Source organism: Gossypium hirsutum, chromosome D01 (assembly GCF_007990345.1).
Source record: "Gossypium hirsutum isolate 1008001.06 chromosome D01, Gossypium_hirsutum_v2.1, whole genome shotgun sequence".
NCBI classification, from domain to species: domain Eukaryota; kingdom Viridiplantae; phylum Streptophyta; class Magnoliopsida; order Malvales; family Malvaceae; genus Gossypium; species Gossypium hirsutum.
In genome coordinates, this window is record NC_053437.1 from 2,860,252 (window position 1) to 2,874,744 (window position 14,493).

Below are 14,493 nucleotides of genomic sequence, written 5' to 3' on the forward strand. Positions count from 1 at the left end.
ATATCAACGGAGCGTAATAATCTGGCAAAGAAAATCAGACCCCGTCATACGCTGTTATTAGGATCGTGACATGAAATAGCATGCAAACCCGACTAAATATGCAACGACGATATCACCGGAACTAACCCCTATAATAATTTGGCAAAGAAAATCAGACCCCCTTCCCCGAAAACACAGTTGTTAAGATTGCGACATCACTGGAGAACAGCGATATCAACAGAACTAACACTTTTTTATATTTTGCATACTTTGTCCACATTAATTGCAATATTCTAGTTTAGTCTTTTCGTCTCCTTCATACTCCTTCAAGAAATCCCAAACTTCAAAGGTTAATTTCATTGTCATCATTCTGAGAAAGATTTCAGATGAGGCTGCAACAAATAATGTAGCTCTTGCCTCTGATTTTCTTGATTCTCTCATTGTAATTCTTGATTTGCACCATAGCCGGATTGACAGGTAATGAAAGAACTTGGTAGTCCTTCTCCATGGCTTCCCAGAAATCATTTTCCTCTAGATGAGCCTCTATCCTTGCTGCCCAAACATGGGAACCTTCACTATTGAAAATAGGTGGTGCAAGTGCAGTGAAAGGGATTTCTGAATCCATATAGAAGAAGAAAGAGAGAAAAAATTTTCCTTAGTTACAGGTCCCTCAAGAAGATAACTCTGATACCTATTTATTGAAGTTTTTGAAGAAAAATTTATTGTAAAAAGAAAACAACAAAAACAAGAGGAAAATATAAATAATTTTTATGGAAAGTGTTTTCATTTATTAAACTAAAAACTAGTGTTTCTATAGAAAAACAACAACTATTGACTAAAACTAGACTACTAAAATATTCATAATCTCTAAACATCAGCAACAAATAAAAAATTGTTAAAATTAATTAGATTACTTTGTTATAGTAGGTGAAGCAAATCTTCAACATGATTATTGGAACTGGTGCTTCATTTGCTCATTTTATGAGTGGGGTATGAATTTTAGAGGGCATGCAAAAAGAAAAGGAAGAAGAAAGAAAAAAATAAAAAAAAAAGAAGAAAAAGGAAAAATTATGACACCATGCATTTGGGGCTTTCAAATCTTTACAAACATAAGAGTGGTAGTTCTAACTATCTTTCATGAGGGAAACTTTTCTACGAAAATATTTAAGCATGAGGTGATAAATGACCTTCTTTCCCTGTCCATAGTTATCATTTGTTGTCTTATTTTGAGCTTCATCAAATTTTCTTACGAATAAACTCAGTCCATAGTTAGATCAACTTGTAAATAGATCGAACACCAATTTTATAGTGAAAATATAGGAGAAATTTCAATCGAAGTTAAACTCCAGCAGTTGCCACTTATCTAGTTTCATAGAACTCGCCACTACGATAAACAACTTCCATCACGCAAAAAAGCTAAGGCAAGGTGGCTACTGTCCAGTTTACAGGGTAATAAACAATGGTGATTTCTTTCTACCAAGTCTAATGAATCGAATTTTGTATGCTGGGAACATTAGATGATGGAAAGGAAAGAGCATTTAAGAGATTGTCAAAAGGTTCGGGCCAAGGGTTGGAAGGATTTATGAATGAAGTGGTGGTGATTTCAAATCTGGTTAGATTATTTGGGTGCTGTGTTGACGGAGAAGAGAAGATGCTGGTCTTTGAGTACATGTCTAACAAAAGTTTGGACGCGTTTCTCTTTGATTATTAACTTAATCTAATTTTTTTAGTTTTTATTATTGATTTTTCAGTATTAGATAGTTATATTCAACCTCAATTAAATTTAAAGTTAAATTAAGTTCAACTTTAAAGGAGAGGCAAAGTTTTTCGAGAACTATTAGATTTTGAATATAATTTTCAAAAAATGTTAGGCAAAGAAAAGCACTAACTTATGCCACAAAGTATACTGTAATTTGGTAAGAGACCTTTTTTTTTCCCTTAACAAGACTCGGTCATTGCTAAAATAATTTTGAAAAAAAAAGAAAAAAGGAATGTGCTTCATTAGTCAAAGTTATTCTAAATTCATCGGTTTGACAAAAGCTACCTATATTAGTCAAAGTTATTTAAATGTCGTCTTCGTCTGTAACTTCTGGAAGTTCTCGTAATTAATTAAGTCATTTTTATTTTCCTCATTCAAAATGAAATTTTTATAATTCCGATATTTAATTTTTAGGGTGATTTATTTTAGTCACTAAATTAATAAGGACTAAAGTAAAAAAGTAGTAGAAACTAAAATAATGCTTTAAAAATTTTAAATAACTTATTTAATTAATTTTGATGTTTTGAAATTTAAAATTTGAAAAAAATACAACTTACAATAAGAGGTAAGTTAATACAAATTGGTAATTTTTAAAGTATTACTTTTTCACTTTAATCTTTAGTTGTTTTTAAAATTGCTGCAATGAAAAGTAAGAAGAAAAAAAGAAGAGGTGCTTCGTGCTCCAGAAATTTCAAATCTTGATGTAAACATTTGAAGAAAACTGAGTTGAGTTCATCTAGTGTAAATCCTTAAAGATTCCAAATATCATTCATAAATCATAGCGTCACTTCCAAGTTATGGGTAGAGATTATGGGAAAAACTATTAGCTGCTCTGTTTTACTATCTTTAATATCTTGCTTTTACTTGCTATTTGCCACTGCTTTAGACACCATAACACCATCAAAATCCATCAAAGACCCTGAATTTATAATCTCCCAGAATGGTACTTTCCTATTGGGATTCTTCAGCTTGGCTAACTCCAGCAATCGTTATGTAGGGATATTGTACCATCAAATCCCTGTACAAACTGTTGTATGGGTGGCAAATAGAAACAGGCCTCTCAAAGACTCTTCTGGGATTCTCAACATATCTTGTTGTTTTGAATGGCAAAACTGAGATTCTTTGGTCATCAAAAAATGTTACCAATACAGCTCCTAATGTAACAACTGCCCACCTTTCAGACTTAGGAAACCTCGTCCTCAGTAATGGTGACGATGAAGGAAGCAGCTTATGGCAGAGTTTTCAACACCCTTCTAATGCCTTCATTGAAAGTATGGAGATCAGCACTGATGTTAAAAAGGGTCGAAAAGTGGAGATCAAATCATGGAAAAGCCATGATGATCCATCTGATGGTAACTTTTCTTTTGGTATTGAACCGTTCAATATCCCAGAGTTTGTCATTTGGAACAATAACCAGCTCTATTTTCGTAGTGGTCCGTGGAATGGAAATATGTTTATTGGCTTAATACTTCCGACCGTCGCTTTCTCTTGGTTTTCTGTTGTTGCAGATAATCGACAACAAACGTTTTTTATAGGTTATGAAGATTCTAATCACTCTATGTTGACATACTGTGAATTAGATTCTCAAGGAAAATTCAGTGAACGGAGATGGGATGCGGAGAAAGGGAACTGGATAAAGAGTTACTCTATTAATCATACAGATTGTGACGTTTATGGGAAGTGTGGGGAATTTGGGATGAGCAATTCAACGAAACGACCCATTTGCAGTTGCTTAAAGGGGTTTAAGCCTAGGAATGCAGAGGAATGGAGTAGAGGTAATTGGAGTAGTGGGTGTTTTAGGACTACCCCTTTGCAGTGCCAAAGGGATAACAACAATGGGAGTGGAGCAGGCCAAAGTGATGATGGGTTTTTGGAGATGAAGATGATGAATGTGCCCGCATTTCCAGACCGGTCATCAATAGTTAACGGCGAATGCAAAGATCAATGCTTGAAGAATTGTTCGTGCGTGGCTTATGCGTATGATTCCAGCATTGGTTGCATGATGTGGAGTGGAGATTTGATTGATGTCAAGGAATCCAGTCGCGGAGTCGATCTTTACATTCGTCTGCCAGCTTCGGAACTGGGTAAATTTTCTTAGTGTCGACCATGTGTTTGATAAATTGCGTTAATATCTACTTTTTGAGTGTTGAAGTTAACCAAGTTTTTCTATTTGCAGATAAAGGCAGAAGTAGTAAGGTCATTGTCATTACAACAGTAATTGCGGGCATAGTAGTTATCACAATTTCTGCACTCTTCTTACGGTGTAGGATTCTTAAACATAAAGGTCATATATGAAAAATATTTAAACTTATATATAATTTATTAAAAAATTAAAAATTTGAATACAAATTTATATGTGAAAAATATTTAAAAATATCAATCAATTTGAAAGGTATATTAAAATAAGCTGATATTGATACATACTAATATCTTTACATACCATTGTCAAGACAAAAATAATATGTCTATCAATACGGTACTAACTATCTTGATCTTATCTCAGGAAGAAATAAAAAGAGAAAACACATAAATGTTTTTTCCATTCACAAAATTTAAATTTAGGTGTAGTGATATTTTGATTCTCTTCACCGTTTAATATTTATTTCAATTTATTGACAAAACTTCAATTATGTCTACAATCATAATGCATACAATATGGTAGAAAAACTATGATGGTTGTAGTTTAGATCCTCAATTATAGGAATTCATTATTAATTTAGTAGGTTTTTATGTTTAAATTTTGTTATGGATCCCGTTAAACAAAAACTCTTGGATTGGAGAAAACGCTTTAATATTATTGAAGGGATCAGTCGAGGATTGCTTTATCTTCATAGAGATTCAAGATTGAAAATTATACACAAAGATCTAAAAGCAAGTAATGTTTTACTTGACCAAGAGCTAAACCCAAAAATTTCAGATTTTGGGATAGCCAGGATCTTCGGAGGTGACAAAAATCAAGCCAATACTAAAAGGGTTGTTGGAACTTAGTAAGTTGGAACTTCCTTCCTACCATTTCTTTTTATGCTCTTTTTAATAAAATATGGTATAAATATATCTATGGTCAGATTTGGTGCTTAAGGATGATACATGTACATACTTGTATTGAGTTTAATTTTGTTCAATTTGTGGACTGATTTTATTGTTTTTAATTTTATAAATAAAATATTAAAAATAAATTTTTATATTTTTATATTTAACTTTAAATTATTTATTATTTATTCTTAATTCAGGTCGGCTCGTGGACAAGTTTAAATAAGAGCTGTAATTGGTGTTGTTTTTTACGTTAAAATACAGTGGTTATATGTCTCTTGAGTATGTAATGCATGGGCGATTCTCAGAGAAATCTGACGTGTTCAGCTATGGAGTTCTACTACTGGAGATTGTTAGTGGAAGAAGAAACACAAGCTTTTACAACAAGGATGACCTTAGCCTCTTGGGATATGTAAGTTTATAAGATAGTTAGAGATGTTGGTGGAAGGAATTAGGGTGTAAGATTTTGTATTTGCAAGCTATTCGAGTTCGGTTTGAGAAAACTTGAATTTGGCTCAGTAATTATTGAGTCAAGCAATCATGTGAGTTGAATTTGAGAATCTTAATACTTGAATTGAGTAGCTCACAAGTGAATTTCAAGAACCCTAATACTTGAATTGCGTAGCTTGAAAGGCTTTTCAATCTTAATCAATATTGAAAATTTTCAGTTCAAACTTGAGCTTAATTACAAATAATCAAGTTTGAAGTTATGCATAGGAGTGAAGCTCATTGTAGACTTAGGTAAAACAAGCAGAGTTAAAACACTTCAATTAACTCTATTAAAGCTTTAAGGGTAAAAATTTGAGTCAAGTTAAGCCAAATGATTTAGTCGTTAATTTAGATAAAATTGACTACTGTTTCAGGTCTGGAAATTATGGAACGAAGGCAACATTTGGGACTTAGTAGACAAGGTGATTTCAAAGTCGGAATCAGATTTAAAGAATAAGAAAGAAATATTGAGATGCATACATGTTGGATTGCTATGCGTTCAAGAATATGCTAAAGATAGGCCCACTATGTCTACTATTGTTTCAATGCTTAACAGTGAGATTTCAGATTTAACACTCCAAAACAACCTGCTTTCATTCAAGCACTATTAATTAGGGATGATTTAGAAGATTGTGTTTCATTTAATGATGTAACTCTGACGGGCTTTGATGGTCGATAAAGATACAAATTAATTATTTGTAGCGTTTACAATTAAAGTTCAAGCAGTAAAACTTATTTTTATATTATGTTTTGATATGTTTTTATCATTTTATTTTGATCATAATTTGTCATTTTATTTGTTCCATTCTAGAGTGAATTTACCATTATATTTAAACACGGTAATTTGTCCCAAACTTGAAAACTCGATTTTATCAAATCCAAACTTAAACTTGACCTAACTTGAGTTGAATATAAAAGATCAACAATTTGAACCCGTTCACCTTAAACTCAAAAATGATATAAAACCTAAAATGATTTGAATTTAAAGTGACCAAATTCAAAATTTCTTAAATACACAACTCAAAATGTTCTGAGCCTAATATGACCTAACTTGAAAAACCCAACTTACAAATCCACTTGAACCCAAAATAGCTTCAACCTAAACTAATTCAAATTCAAAATTATTCAAAAAAATTAAAATTCGAATTTAGTTCATTCAAAACCAGTCCAAAATAGATTCAATTATACTTTATGTCACTATTTGTGATGATTATCACTTTTGTTTATTGAATTTTGCGGGGTAAAAAAGCTCATGAAGTTTTTAAAAAAATTATTAAGTCATTCGATAAAAAATTGCATTCAATTATACTCTTAAATTTGAAAATTGTATCAATTAAGCTCTTTAGTCAATGAAATCCGTCCTTGATCTTTAATTTTGTTAAAAGTTGGTGATGTAGTAGTTAATAATGGTCAAATCATTCATTTTCTTTCAAGCGCAGTCCAAAGTAGTAGATAATGTGTCAACTTAATGACATGGGAATTGGAGAATAAATTTAAAGAGATTATTAATTAAACTATTAAATGTAATTAATTAAACTTAATGATAGTTGTCAAATCATTAGTTTTCTTCCAAGTCGCAAGCACGAGCGATCGGTACATCCAAACCTAATCATAAAGAAAACATAAAATTAGTTAAAGTCAATCCTCAATAATAGCACCAAATTTTGATGGGTGTCATCCACCAAAAATAAAATATCTATCCCTAAAATCAAAATCAAATTTAAATATAAGAAGTAAGGCCAATCCGATAGAGACTGATTTAATTGAATCCGCATTTTCTTATAACTAGAATGTGTCGTAGGCAGTTTTTATTTCCACAAGTCATGTCAATATGTATGAAACAGAAAGGGGATTAAATTGAAATATAAAATAAATAATAAAAAAATAAATATAGTACAAAGATTAAACATTTCTATCTTCCAACATTAGACCTCAAAGTTTTTATCTCTTACAATTAGATCCCTAACAACTAGACGTGTTCATGGGTCAAGCCACCCAGCTTGGCCCGAAAAGCGAGAGGGTTTGGGCAAAATATAGGCCCAAAAAATGGGTTTGGGCAAAAAACTAAAGCCCGTTTAAAAAACGGGCTGGGCTTTGAGTAAAGCATTTTTTGCCCGGGTCTAGCCCGGCCCGAATTCATAAAAGGACAAAAAATCTACTAATTTTTGTTGTTTTAATGCAATTTTCTTCTTATTTTCTCCCTATTTTGCTACCATTTCACTATTATGTTACTACTATTTTATTTTTATTATTTGGATATTGTATAACAATTGTTTTATTATTACTTTTGTTATTATTTTAGAGGCATTTGCTTGTTAAGTTGCATTTATCTTAGTATTATTTAAGTATATATACATATTTTTTAAAGTTTTAGTATTTTGATATATTATATATTTAAAAATTATATACAAATAATATAAAAAATTAGTACAGGTGGGTTAGACTTGAGTTTTAGTATTTTTATCCGAATCGGGTCTGGATAAAATTTTAGACCCATTTTTTTAGGCCGAGCCCAGGCCTAACAAACGGGCCTATTTTTTTTTGACTTGACCCAGACTCCTTCCGGCCTAGCCCATGAGCACCTCTACTACCAACATATATTTACTCAAACTTATCCAAGCTTGAATTAATATCTCTTAACACATTTTCTCCATTTTCACATTATAGATTTAACTAACATTAAACATCCTAACTCAATTTTGATATAGGGGTGAGCATTTGACTGAATCAAGTGAAAAAAAAAAGGAGTTTATGAGTCCTAGTTTATCATCCTAACTGAATTTGAAATTTTTTTTTTGAATTGAGTCAAGTGAAATGAAATTCGAGTCAAGTCAAATCGAATCGAGTGAAATTGTTCAAGTTAAATTTTTAAAAAAAAATAAACATTTTAAAAAAAATTAAACATTTCAAATAAAAATATTATTAAAGTATAACTAATTCCATATTATGGCACATAAATTTGAATTTTTTTCAAAGCAAAAAAAAAAAAAGAACTTGAGTATGATAAATTTGAATCATTACTTAAGTCTCCAAGATTATTGTTTTAGAAAATTTTTAAAATATTAACTCTTTTATATATTTTTTAGATTTTTTATAATTTTTTTAAAAATATATAATTTTTGAAATTTTTATAAATATTGAATTTTAAAAATTATTTTGAATTCTATTTGTAATTTTTGTTGAGAGAGAGACCAATTTGCTTATTTTCAAAGTTGACAGGAACCAAAATGACGTTTATACCAGTTTGTTATTTGAATTATTCGAGTTATACGAATTGTGAAATTCAACTCGACTTGAACTCGAAATCCAAATTGAGTTATTCGAGTTGACTCGAATAATTCAAATAACTCGAAATTAAAAAAATTCGATTTTTTCCAATCGAATCGAATTTTGGTCACCTTTAAGAGGATACAAAAAATAAGTCATAACTTGATCCACGAACATGTCTAATGTAACTATACTCCAAGATTTAAATAGTAATAGCAATGTAATATTTTGACTCTTTTCATTGTTGAATATTTATTTCAATTAATCCACATAACATCAGTTATATCCACAATCACAATGAATATGGTAAGGTAGAAAACACAACAATAATTGTAGTTTAGATCCACTATTATAGGAATTACTGTTAATCTTGGAGGTCTCCATGTTTAATGTTTATATGATATATCCCGTTGGACCCAGCCAAGCACCCAAAAAGGAAGCATTCCTCCCCCTGTTTGGGTTTTCTAATACATTTAAATAGCGATAATCATTATATTAGATATTAATAAATGAAAAAATTGGAACAGATATGAACCCACATACACATCGAAAACGCTCTTCCATTTCTAACCAATTTCTATCAATGCATTGGATTATATTGGTCAGTAAAAACAAAATAAAACTAATTTACATTACTACTTAAATTTTGCTTTGAAGTTAAATTTGTAATATTTCAAATAATAGGTTTAATACATTATAATGTTATATTAATTTCATATATTTATACAAATTTATTTAACAAATTGAATTTTAATTTAATGGTTGCTTTTTGATGTAATTTACATATAACATGATATTAAACAAATACAGATATTATAGAAAAGGAAAACTAGGGAAATATTTAAACTTAGATTGATTGTGTAGTTTAGCCAGGTCTAACTGGACAGGTCTACTTGTAAGATTGGAATAGCCAATGGTTCCAACTTGTCATCTCATGGTACAAAAACGGATAAACATTGTTAAAGACAAAAAAGTCTTTGCTCAATAATTATAATTTTACTAATATACATGCGAGTTGACTCACAGATCATTCATGAATTTGATTCCTCAAAAATCATTTATAAATCATAGCCTCACCTCCGGGGTCTGCACTTCAAGAACTTCATGGGTAAAACTATTAGTAGCTGCCTTTTACCAGCTTTAATATCTTGTTTTTACTTGCAGCTGCAATTTGGCACTGCTTCAGACACCATAAGAGCATCAGAATCCATCAAAGACCCTGAATTTATAATCTCACAGGGTGGAGTTTTCCGATTGGGATTCTTCAGCTTTGCTAATTCCACCAATCGTTATGTAGGGATATTGTACAACCAAATCCCCGTACAAACTGTTGTATGGGTGGCAAATAGAAACAGGGCTCTCAAAGACTCTTCTGGGGTTCTCACCATATCAGATGATGGCAACCTTGTTGTTTCCAATGGAAAAGCTGAGATTCTTTGGTCAACAAATGTTACGAATCTGGTTCCTAATGCAACAACTGCACAGCTTTTAGACTCTGGAAATCTTGTCCTCAATAACGGCGACAATGGAGGAAGCAGCAGCTTATGGGAGAGTTTTCAACACCCTTCTAATGCATTCCTTCAAACTATGAAGATCGGCGTTGATGTAAAAACGGGTCGTAAGGTGCATACGAGATCATGGAAAGGCCCTGATGATCCATCTGATGGTAACTTTACTGATTGCCTTGAACCTTTCAACATCCCAGAGGGTGTCATTCGGAACAATAACCAGATATATTTTCGGACTGGCCCATGGAATGGCCATTTCTATATTGGTTTAATAGAAATGAATACCGTTTATCTTGATGGGTTTTATGTGGTTGCAGACGATAAAGGAAAAAGTTATTATGAAACTTACGAATATTCTAATAAGTCTATGTTGATATACTATGAATTAGATTATGAAGGAAGATTCGTTGAACGAAAATGGGATGCGGGGAAAGGGGACTGGATAAACCGTTACCTAATTCTTCAAAATGATTGTGATTTTTATGGGAAGTGTGGGGCATTCGGAATCTGCGATCCAAAGAAACAACCCATTTGCCGTTGCTCAAAGGGATTTAAGCCTAGGAATGCAGAGGAATGGCGTAGAGGTAATTGGAGTAGTGGGTGTTTTAGGACTACCCCTTTGCAGTGCCAAAGAGATAACAACAATGGCAGTGGAGGAGCAGGCCAAAGTGATGATGGGTTTTTGAAGCTGAAGACGATGAAAGCACCGGCTTTTCCAGATCGGTCATCAATAATTAACGGCGAATGCAAAGATCAATGCATGAAGAATTGTTCGTGTGTGGCTTATGCGTATGATGCTGGAATTGGTTGCATGTTTTGGAGTGGAGATTTGATTGATGTCCAGAAATTCCCCACTCGCGGAGTCGATCTTTACATTCGTCTGCCATCTTCGGAACTGGGTAAAGTTTCTTAGTGTCGACCATGTGTTTGATAAATTGCGTCAATATCTGCCTTTTTGGGTTAAAGTTATTAACCAAGTTTTTCTATTTGCAGATACAGGGTTTAGGGTTATTGTTATTACAACAGTAACTGCGGGCATAGTCGTTATTACAATTTCTACACTCTTCTTATGGTGTAGGAAAGCTAAATATAGTAATACATATGAAAAATATTTATATGTATAAATAATTTACTAAGAAATTACAAATTAAACTAAAAATATATATATAAAATATTGATAAATCTGAAACGATATATTGAAACATGGTATTATTTGTACATACTGATATGGTTACATATTAATGCCAAGACAACAACAGTATGTCTGTCAATATGTTACTAACTACTTTGATCCTATCTCAGGAAGAAATAAAAAACGAAAACAAATCAAACACCAGTTTTCTAGTGAAAATATTGGAGAAAATCCAGTTGGAGTTAAACTCCAGCAGCTGCCACTATTCAATTTCGAAGAACTTGCCACCGCGACCAACAACTTCCATCCCGAAAAAAAGCTAGGGCAGGGTGGTTTTGGTCCGGTTTACAAGGTAATAAATAATGGCGATTTCCGGTGAATTCAGAGTCAATGAAATGACTTCTTTTTTTCAATCAAGTATTGTGATCAGAATTCTGAGCGCAGGGAACATTAGATGATGGAAAAGAAATAGCAGTGAAGAGATTGTCAAAAGCTTCGGGGCAAGGGTTGGAAGAATTTATGAACGAAGTGGTGGTTATTTCAAAGCTCCAACATCGAAATCTGGTTAGATTACTTGGGTGTTGTGTTGAAGCAGAAGAGAAGATACTCGTCTATGAGTTCATGCCCAATAAAAGTTTGGATGCTTTTCTATTTGGTTAGTAACTTATTAATTTTTTTTAGTGTTTAATAATCATATTAAACTCCTATCAAATTTAGAATCAAATCAAGTCGAATTCTAAAAAGATTAAACAAAATTTAAATTTAAAACTTTGGTTTAGAGGCATTTCAATTCATTATCCTGATTGCCTTATCTGCCTAATTTGATAAGTTTGACTAGATGTATTCAATCCATGTAAGTTAAATTTGGGTATAATTTTAAGTGGCCCAATCCAACTTAAATCTAATTATATATTATATTTATTGTTAAAAATAAAGTGTCTTACAATATATGAATTGTATATATGTATACATATATAATATGTTATATATATAAGTAAAAGAAAATGTTTGCATCACCATAAACTATTTTTCTAACGTATTTTGCTTTTTTTATTATAAATTTTTATAATTTTTTATATTTATTCAAAAAAAAGGAAATTTCAAAAAGAAAATAGAATAACATTCAAGGTTATTAAGTAAAATTACTATATATACTCAACTTTGTGTTGTCTACATTTTTTCTGAATTTTCACTTTTTCCTTTGAATTTTCACTTTTTTTTTGTTTTTATCTATTTTGTAAGGAAGATTATATATTTTTTAATAGGAGTTGGTCTATACTCTAGGATTTAAATAGTAGTGGCAACTGTAAGTTTTGTCTCTCTCTCATTTTAATATTTATTTCAATTGATTCACATAACTTCAATTAATGAATATAATATGATAGAAATAAGAACGTTGGTTTTAGTTTAGATCCTCAATTATAGGAATTAATTATTAATCTTGGTGGTAAATTTTGTTACAGATTCTGTTAAACGAAGACTCTTGGATTGGAGAAAACGCTTCAATATTATTGAAGGGATTAGTCGAGGATTGCTTTATCTTTATACAGATTCAAGATTAAGGATTATACATAGAGATCTAAAAACAAGTAATGTTTTACTTGACCAAGATTTAAATCCAAAAATTTCAGATTTTGGGATGGCCAGGATCTTCGGAGGTGATGAAAATCAAGCCAATACTAAAAGGGTTGTTGGAACTTAGTAAGTTGGAACTTTCTCCCTACAATTTATTTTTATTCATTTTTTGATAAAATATGATATAAATATGTCTATGGTCGGATTCGGTGCTTAAAGAAAATACATGTCCATACTTGTACCAAGTTTAATTTTGTTCAATTTGTGGACTCAAGTTTTTGTTTTTGTTTTTAAATGATTTATTATTTATTCTTAATTCGGGTTGACTCGTGGACAAATTTAAATTAGAGTTGTAATTGGTGTTATTTTTTATGTTTAAATACAGTGGTTATATGTCTCCTGAGTATGCAATGCAAGGGCAATTTTCAGAGAAATCAGATGTGTTCAGCTATGGAGTTCTACTACTAGAGATTATTAGTGGAAGAAGAAACACAAGCTTTTATAACAATAAGGATGACCTCAGCCTCTTGGGATATGTAAGTTCATAAGATAGTTAGAGATATTGGTGGATGGAATTAGGGTGTAAGATGTTGTATTTGCGAGTTATTCAGGTTCGATTTGAGAAAACTTGAATTTGGCTCAACAATTATTGAGTTGAGCAATCATTTGAGTTGAATTTGAGAATCTTAATGCTTGAATCGAGTAGCTCACAAGCTAACTTCAAGAACCCTAATACTTGAAACGAGTAGCTTGCAAGGCTTTTCAATCTTAATCAATATTGAAAATTTTTAGTTCAAACTCGAACTTGATTACAAATAATCAAGTTTAAAGTTAAGCAAAAGAGTGAAGCTCATTGTAAACTTAGGTAAAACAAGCCTAAGAGAGTTAGAACATTTCAATCTTTATCTTGAATAGAGCTGATCAAACTCTATTTAAACATTAAGATTAAAATTTTGAGTCAAGCTAAGCTGAATAATTTTGGCATTAATTAAGTCAAAAGTTGTTTTTTGTTTACAGGCATGGAAATTATGGAGGGAAGGCAATATTTGGGGATTAGTAGACAAGGTGATTTTAGAGTCGAAATCATATTCAAATAATGAAAAAGAAATATGGAGATGCATACATGTTGGATTGCTATGCGTTCAAGAATATACTAAAGATAGGCCCACTATATCTACTGTTATTTCAATGCTTAATAGTGAGATTTCAGATCTTAACACTCCAAAGCAACCTGCTTTCACTCAAGCACCACAAATGAGCCATGATGTTGAAGATAGAGGTTCACTTAATGATGTAACTCTTACAAACCTTGATGGTCGATAAAAATGTAATTAGTTATTTGTATTGTTTACAATTAAAGTTCGAGCAATGAAATTTATTTTTATATTTTGTTTTGATGTGTTTTTGTCATTTTATTTGTTCCATTCTAAAGGATCATTTTACCAATAAAGGCCCATTTTCATTTTTATTTACGAAAATGGGATAAATTTTTCATTCTTTACCGAAAATGGTCGAAAAATGCAAAAAGCGTCCACGTAGGAGTGTTTTTGGGGTGAAATTTCAGTAAATCGCGTCCCTAGGGGAACGATTCTTCCATGTCAACACAAAACGCTCTAACGTATACACACTTTGCTAACGTGGAAAAATCGCTCCCCCAGAGTCTGACGGAAGATACGTTGAACGAATATGGGATGCGGGGAAAGGGGACTGGATAAACGGGTACTCTAGTTATCTAACAGATTGTGATGTTTATG

General features: G+C 31.6%; 2 protein-coding genes across 3 annotated transcripts; both read left to right on the top strand.

Annotated features, from left to right (window-relative positions):
• Nucleotides 1-2,548: 2,548 nt before the first annotated feature.
• On the top strand, nucleotides 2,549-3,844 carry LOC107943334 (G-type lectin S-receptor-like serine/threonine-protein kinase At1g11330). The gene is made up of 2 exons (XM_016877081.2): nucleotides 2,549-2,681; nucleotides 2,788-3,844. The coding sequence occupies exons 1-2, from the start codon at nucleotides 2,549-2,551 to the stop codon at nucleotides 3,834-3,836; spliced, it is 1,182 nt and encodes a 393-aa protein (XP_016732570.2). The 3' UTR covers nucleotides 3,837-3,844.
• Nucleotides 3,845-9,553: 5,709 nt separating this feature from the next.
• On the top strand, nucleotides 9,554-14,123 carry LOC107943323 (G-type lectin S-receptor-like serine/threonine-protein kinase At1g11330). Of its 2 annotated transcripts, none has more exons than XM_041086770.1 (6): nucleotides 9,554-10,931; nucleotides 11,335-11,516; nucleotides 11,609-11,819; nucleotides 12,796-12,865; nucleotides 13,125-13,275; nucleotides 13,757-14,123. In XM_041086770.1, exons 1-6 carry the CDS (start codon nucleotides 9,629-9,631, stop codon nucleotides 14,060-14,062), a joined length of 2,223 nt encoding a protein of 740 aa, XP_040942704.1. In that variant the 5' UTR covers nucleotides 9,554-9,628; the 3' UTR covers nucleotides 14,063-14,123. The 2 variants fall into 2 exon arrangements, with proteins under 2 accessions (XP_040942704.1, XP_040942703.1); XM_041086769.1 differs by having other exon boundaries at nucleotides 9,556-10,931; nucleotides 12,628-12,865.
• Nucleotides 14,124-14,493: the final 370 nt, after the last annotated feature.

What these genes read in the sequence shown, in the direction of transcription:
- LOC107943323 (XM_041086769.1), top strand. Translation starts at nt 9,629, where the DNA reads ATGGGTAAAACTATTAGTAGCTGCCTTTTACCAGCTTTAATATCTTGT. An exon ending in TTTGGATGCTTTTCTATTTG is followed by an intron (nt 11,820 to 12,627) that starts GTTAGTAACTTA and finishes ATTTTGTTACAG; the next exon opens with ATTCTGTTAAACGAAGACTC. An exon ending in AAAAGGGTTGTTGGAACTTA is followed by an intron (nt 12,866 to 13,124) that starts GTAAGTTGGAAC and finishes GTTTAAATACAG; the next exon opens with TGGTTATATGTCTCCTGAGT.
- LOC107943334 (XM_016877081.2), top strand. Translation starts at nt 2,549, where the DNA reads ATGGGAAAAACTATTAGCTGCTCTGTTTTACTATCTTTAATATCTTGC. An exon ending in ATTTATAATCTCCCAGAATG is followed by an intron (nt 2,682 to 2,787) that starts GTACTTTCCTAT and finishes GGTGGCAAATAG; the next exon opens with AAACAGGCCTCTCAAAGACT.